Source organism: Tarenaya hassleriana, unplaced genomic scaffold (assembly GCF_000463585.1).
Source record: "Tarenaya hassleriana unplaced genomic scaffold, ASM46358v1 Cleome6, whole genome shotgun sequence".
Classification (NCBI taxonomy): Eukaryota; Viridiplantae; Streptophyta; class Magnoliopsida; order Brassicales; family Cleomaceae; genus Tarenaya; species Tarenaya hassleriana.
The window spans coordinates 2,931,372-2,938,253 of NW_010968505.1; the positions used below are offsets into that span (position 1 = coordinate 2,931,372).

At 37.7% G+C, this 6,882-nt stretch overlaps 1 protein-coding gene across 3 annotated transcripts; it reads left to right on the top strand.

Annotated features, from left to right (window-relative positions):
* The first annotated feature begins 496 nt into the window (after positions 1-496).
* Positions 497-6,427, top strand: LOC104799210 (protein ANTI-SILENCING 1). Of its 3 annotated transcripts, none has more exons than XR_002023643.1 (13): positions 497-706; positions 1,557-1,932; positions 2,465-2,633; positions 2,743-3,743; positions 4,026-4,052; positions 4,436-4,528; positions 4,707-4,785; positions 4,961-5,051; positions 5,422-5,518; positions 5,629-5,745; positions 5,819-5,902; positions 5,989-6,136; positions 6,213-6,427. XR_002023643.1 is itself a non-coding variant. In XM_010521615.1 (12 exons), exons 2-12 carry the CDS (start codon positions 1,579-1,581, stop codon positions 6,019-6,021), a joined length of 2,145 nt encoding a protein of 714 aa, XP_010519917.1. In that variant the 5' UTR covers positions 497-706; positions 1,557-1,578; the 3' UTR covers positions 6,022-6,427. The 3 variants fall into 3 exon arrangements, 1 of the variants encoding a protein (XP_010519917.1); XR_002023644.1 differs by lacking the exon at positions 497-706 and having other exon boundaries at positions 1,761-1,799; positions 1,898-1,932; XM_010521615.1 differs by having other exon boundaries at positions 5,989-6,427.
* Positions 6,428-6,882: the final 455 nt, after the last annotated feature.

Sequence of the window (6,882 nt, forward strand, 5' to 3'; positions counted from 1 at the left end):
ACTTCAATCACGTAACAATATCGTGACATATAGATGATAACTTATCAAATATGGTCAAAGTGTTGATTTGTCATATAGAATATAACTTTAAAAATGACAATTCATACAAAAAAAACTTTAAAAATGACAACGATTATAAAATTCGGATTTATTTTCGATTGAAAAATGAAATTAAAATTTTACTTATTAAAAATAAAATTTAGATTTTATTTTATAAAAATTGAAAAGTTCACATATTTTTTTTAAAAATTTTCCTAATTTAATCATAGCAAAACAACAAGATGAGCTAAAGTTTATCTTCACCTCCTTTGTTTTCCGTCCACAATCATAACAATAGTGAGACTTTAACTTTTTTTTTCCCCGTGAAAACATAAGTATTCGAATAAAGAAAACCTTAAATTTCTAGGACTTAACTGCAATTATTTATTTTATTCTTTTTTTTTTTAATTTAATCAATAGGCAATTCAAGTTTTAAACATTGAGGACCCAAGCCAATGCAAAGGAACTGAAAAACACTTGAATGAGCAGCGGCCATACCGTTTACGTCGATTAATCTCTGGAGATTTTCTCTGTTAGGATCAATTGTTAATCATCTCTACAATTTCAGAGAGAGAGAGAGAGAGGAAACGAGAGGTGGTGTGGCCGATTAAGGAGGGATTGTGAAGGTTCTAGGGTTTCCCACTCCGATCGGCGGATAAAGTGCAAGGTGATTGTTTCCGGCATGATTGCGATGTTTCCTCTGGTGCCTCGTCATTGCTGCTGCTTCTTCGTCTTGAACTTGCGGTTTTTAGGGTTTTGAACTTGGGTGTGGTCAATTGGACTGCGTTTTTTTTTTCCGTTCGTCGGATCTTTTTTTTTTATCTATTCGCTTTCCCGTAAAATGGGACTTCCTGCAATCTTCTTTTTTCGGCGGGGTAACTTGTTTCCCGTTGAATGAACTTTTGCCCACTATGTAGATGTTTAAGCCTTGTGTTGTCTTTCACGGGCAGGAGATTTTTTCTCGTTACCCAAACAGGAATGCTGGAAAATTTCATGTTTTCCAATCGCTGTCTCTTATTGATTTTTACCGCAATTTCCTTGAATCGCCTCGACCTTGATTCTCTACTACTGTGCCTGTTGTTTCTTGCCTTTGAAATTTCTTGGTTCAATGCATGTGCTGCTTTTGGGTGTTCTGCAAGAGTTCACGTCTTTGTTCTTCTTTAAGGATCTGCATAAGATAGTTTCCTTGTGTCCATAGCCTCAATTTTGCATTCTTGCCCGGGTTGGCATCCTTGTTTTCTGGTTCTCTGGTTTCTTGGTTTTAAATTTTTTTGGTGAATTACTTTAATGTAGCAAAGTATCAACTGGTTTTTCTTGCTCTTATATGGTGTTATGATTCTTTTGAAGATGGATGAAGTGCGATTCCTCTGTTGCCAATGCATCTACGAATTGAGCAAAATGAAATGGACTTTGGGAATGCTTTGATAATATATATTTAGTTATTTGTACCACTTGATTCTATGTTCAAATGATGCGCAATATTAATTGGTGTTCTTTATTTCTTCTGCTTTTGCTAGGGAGAAATCTGCATTGTGGGGAATGGAAGAATCAATAGAAGTTGAAGACTCAGAATTTGTGTGGGGTAAAAAGAGAGGAATTGGTGGAAAAAAGAAAGATGTTCAATTCTATGAATCCTTCACTTATGATGGTGAAGAATACCGTCTTTATGACTGTGTCTTAGCCTGTAAGGAAGGTGAACCTGAGCCCTTTGTTGGCAAAATCATCAAAATTTGGGAACATCCGCGGATGGAAAATGGAAGGCGAGTCAAGTTGCTCTGGTTCTTTAAACCTTCTGAGATTTCGTCGTATCTTGAAGGAGTTTTAGATATACTTCCAAACGAACTGTTTCTGGCTTCAGGTAAAGGTGACGGCCTCACAGATGTTAACCCATTGGTAAGTGAAGTTATCTCCTGTCTGTTATTCTGAAATTTCACTCCCTACATTACTCATTGAGCATTGGACTTTTATTGATCACACATCTCATTTCATGCTGAGGATAGAATTCTATCATTTCTTAATTTTCGCTTGTTGAGTTTAGTCCTTACAGTTTATAGCTGTTCTTTGCTCAACGATATCCATCCTTAGACGAGCCTTGCCCATTTCTTTGACATCCTAATTGACACACAGTCAGACCCCAAAAGATGTAGCTCAAGATAACACAGGGTTGTACACCTTGACTGAAAGTTAGGAAATCGTGCTACTTTCTCCTCTCTAGATTGCTGGTAGTAGAAGAAAAATATGTCAATTGTATACTTTTGGTTTGTCCCGATCTTTGCTCTAGGTGTCAGACTAAAAAGATAGACAAATTCATTTTTGTATTACATTTTCAATTGGAATAGGGACATAACATCACAGATAATTTGATGTGAGAAACTAACAAGTAAGCTACATGTGCATGTATACTGATAAAGCATTATTCTACCAGGAAGCGATTGGTGGAAAATGCTCTGTCCTGTGCATCTCGAAGGACAAAAGAAATCCACAACCTTCGGACGAAGAAATCAAGAATGCACACTTTGTCTTTCGCCGAACATTTGATGTTTTAAGGTGCAAGGTTTTGGACCAGATAGATGACAAAATTGCTGAAATTGACGGTGAATTCCTTTTCGTCTGATTTGCATCTTTTGACTTCTCATTCTGTAATTGTTCATTGTAGGGATTCTTGAAATACCTTATATCTTCTTTTCTCTCTAATTGTTGCAGTTAAATTTATCTTTAACAGAACCAGTGAGAACAAATCAAGCGCTGCAGAGAAAGTTGTAGCAGACATAACCGTAAGTCCAGATAGTGTGAAACCGGAGTGTCCATCAACTAGTGCTTTAGTGAGGCTTAACCAACTGGGGTCTAGTGAATCTCCCAGCTGTGGGGAAAATGGTCTAAGTGGCAAGAAAGCAAAAGAACATGAAGGTCACAAGCAGATGGCTAGAAAAAAATCTATACATGCAGTAGAAGTGTCTACCAAGGATTCTGTTGGACGGGATGTCGAGGGTCATACTGACTGTGATTCTTCTGAAGCATCTGTCTCTCGGAGAGATCATTGGGATGGCAAGAAAGCTGAAGAAAGTAAAGTTAGAAAACATTTGACGAAACAAAAATCTGTGGTTGAAGAAAAAGAGTCTACCAAAGATTCTGGTGAACGGGATGGCAGGTCTCATAGTGAACGTGGTTCTTCTGGAGTATCTGGTTCACCAAGGAGTCATTGGGATGGCAAGAAAGTTCAGGAATGTAAAACTCAGAAACGACTTAGTAAACAAAAATCTATGGTCGGAGAAGAAAGGTATAGTAAAGATCCTGATGGGTTGGGTCAGAGGCCTCATAAGAAACAGAAGCTAGATGGCTCTGGTGCAGTATCTGGTGGCAGAAGTATAGAAATTCTACAAAAAATAAGTTCCAATGGTGCAAAGGATATAAAATCTGTTAGTAGTCACAGAGACATTGTCACAAAAAGGGAGGTACTTTCCCAGAGACCCAGCTTTGTTGACAAGAAGCAAGGTCTGCAGGTAACAAGTGGTTATGATGGAAAAGTCACAAAAACTGTTGCTCCTGTTGTCAGGCCTATAGATAAAGCTCCAATAGGAAAAAGTCTTTCTAAGAAACTGAGCTCTGATGAACAACTATCAAAACGCACTGAGGGCAAGATTTTGACAGAAGATGACTACAAAAGAAATCATCAAGTGATTGAAGTGACCCGGAGACCTGATGCTGTAAGTTGTAAATTTAATATCCGGATCATGTTAGCTGTTTTAACTGACATGGTTTGGGAACTGGCAATTGCTTTATGAGGTTTTAGTGGCAGTAGTGTTGTAAAACTTACTCATGGCTGTTCTGTTAAGCAGTCCTTTCCTGTGTCTGCCATAGTTGTTTTTTCTTGTATTCGGGTGCTGTATTGATATTCCATCATATTCGTCTCTCTAAAATTTCCCTTAGTTCTTGTGGATATGAAGGTCGGCTCTTACAAATTCCTGTTTCTTTTTCCTTGATTACAGGAAAGACGCAAATGGTTCAGAGATCTTGTGAGTATTTCTTCCTTTCTTTGCATGTCAGTATTATGCTTAGGTGTTTTCTGTTACCTCCATTATCATGCTCAACATGCTTCTTCCTCGATGTAAATCGTGCTACCTGATAATTCTAGTCTTCTAAGATCCACCACCTTTTTGCTTTACTTTTGTTTCTCTAAATGTGCTAACTTCTCGATCACAAGCTTGTCAGAAGGCAGCATTTTCTTGATCATTTTACCCTCTCTAGGAGTGAGCTCACCTTGTTTCTTTGATACCTGTGCGTTTTTGGCTCTGTATGCAAACATTTCTAGTCTGGGCGGTTATTTTATGTGCTTAGTATCTGGAATTGCTTTGTGGGATTTATGTATCAATTGACCTTTAAGCTAAACCATGATCAGGCATGGGAAGAAAGAATGAGGGGTGCGGAAGAGCATGGAACATTGGTTCTTCTTCAAAACTTGGATCCTACTTATACGTCTGATGAAGTGGAGGTATTAGGCAATTCAGACAGTATTTTTTTTTTTGAGCCTTTTATTACTTTTATATATTGCTTAATCGACTGTAACATTTGATATTCAGGCCCTGTGGTGTAGTTTTTTTATTGTGCTCTTCTCATGTAAACTTCAGTTATTCCCACTTACATATATAAAATGGTGAATTTTATTTCAGGATATAGTATATTCTGCTTTGAAGGAACAGTGCACTGCGAGGATGATAGCACGGACATCAATTAGTATTCCTCATATTGGTAAGTCTATCATTTTACAAGCATCAAATGGGTTATGCTTTAAAAGGCTTTGCACTTCTTTGGATTTTCGAGGGCAGTCCATAACATGAGATATTAGGAAGTCTCTGCCCTTGTGATTATTTCATCTAGAAAAAAAAAAAGAGAATTATGGCATCCCACATTGATTATTATCCAGGTGAAGCTTTGCTCATATTCAAAAGGAGAGAAATAGCGGAGAAAGTGGTCCAAAGACTAAAGGACGGGTGCTTGATGCTATCAAATGGGAGGTAAGCTCTGCATTATGATTTCTGCTTTACCCAGCTCGAATGAATCGTTGTTCAACTTGTAAGAACTTTTGCTTGTTGTGGTTTCCGTCCTATCTATTGGCATTCATCTCATCTGCTTGAAGAAGTGATATTAGCGTCAAGGGTAACACGGATATGAGATATGAGTTTCGAAAGAAGCTTTTACGAAGTTCCTGTATCATCATTATACTCATAATCTCCTTGGAACTTATTTGTTAATAACATAATAAGTAGCCTTTGCCGAACAAGGGATTTACTCTATTTGTAACTTCCGAAGGTTTTAATCATTATGGCAGAAAGTTGTAAGTGTATATGTATGATGTATTGTAAGACTTTCTTTTCCGCTTTACAGGCCCCTTGTTGCTACCTTTGCTAAGCTTGCTCCTCCCGGGAAACCCTCGTCATTCTTCGGCCATTTCAAAGTCAAAACCCAAATGCAGCGAGATATGGTATTCCTTCTTTTTTTTTTTAAACTCGGCTCCCTATGCCACAACGCAAAGCAACCCCGTTCCTGGAGCAATGTGTTATGTTTTTTGTTTGGTCTTTGTATTTTCTTCAGAGAGATGCTGTCGCTACATCACATTGTTCTCAGCCGAACACCGTTGAGTATGATATGGCCATGGAATGGTGCTTGCACCAATCTAGATACGATGCTGCATGGGAAAAGTTATTGAAGGTATTAAATTTATTTGCTTATCATGACGATTAGATTCACATCCATTAACAAAACCTCTTCAATTCTTTTTTAGCAACAAAGGGAAGAAATTAAGAAGTTACGGGTCGATTTCAAGCATAAGACTTCCTTAGCTTCAGAAACCTCCGGTCCTTCTTCTGTAAGTATAACTCTTATCCCTTGGAGAAACACTTCTATCATCTCAAGAAATAATTCTGCTGTTTTTTTTCCCCTTGCTCCAAACAGAATCTCAAGGTGGCAGTCACAGATCGTACATGAGAGCTCCGCTCTTTGGATCTTTCCCTTGGCCTCTTAGACAGCAAACGGCTTTTGTACTCTGGAGATGTCATGCTTGGGAACATGATTTTGTGTCCGACCCACCAATTTTTGAACGGTAAACTCCTCTTTCCCACATGATTAAACCGAGAAATCGCTGACGCTTGGGCCTTTTGCGTCTTTTGTGTGTTTAGGGACATAAGATGAACTTCTGGTCTCAAGCCCCGTGATCCTTTCACATCAATCTGTGAAGGATCATTTTTTTTAGTGAACATCACTTGCAATATCAGTAAGTGTTGTTTACCGGATGGTTTCGCGATGCGTAAATCTCATATTCTTTTGTCTAGTAGACATAGATTTCATCTGTTTTCAAGCATTTTGCTCAATGGAAGGAAGCCCTTCACAAGTTTATGGTGCTTCATTTGGTCGGTCAATCCTCTCAGGTTAATACTATTATCTTCTATGCAGGTTTAAGTCATTAAGCACTTGGTTTCACTAGGGATGTCTATTTTGGTTATAAACCGAATAAGATATAACCGTATTCGAACAGAACCTGACATCAAAACTGAACGGCTATGATTTTCTTATATCCAAAAAAACCGAAATTGAATCGAATAAAAAAATAATTGAAAAAATCGACAATTTCTTTTGAAAAAATGAATTTTTTTATCAAAATCGAACCGAATCTGAATCGAAAAAATAATCGAATCGAAGTTTATATAAAAACCTAATGGTTATAGTTTTTGTATAATCGTAGAATTCGAATATAACCGAACCGAATTCGAACCGAAATCCGAAATAGTCACCTCTAGGTCACTTGGTTTAGTCTCTCTCTCTCTCTCGTAATATTTTGGTCCAAATCTC

Bases quoted from the DNA above. Each gene is read 5' to 3' on its own strand.
- LOC104799210 (XM_010521615.1), top strand. From the start codon at position 1,579: ATGGAAGAATCAATAGAAGTTGAAGACTCAGAATTTGTGTGGGGTAAA. The intron at 1,933-2,464 runs GTAAGTGAAGTT...TTATTCTACCAG, and splicing joins TCACAGATGTTAACCCATTG to GAAGCGATTGGTGGAAAATG. The intron at 5,052-5,421 runs GTAAGCTCTGCA...TCCGCTTTACAG, and splicing joins TTGATGCTATCAAATGGGAG to GCCCCTTGTTGCTACCTTTG.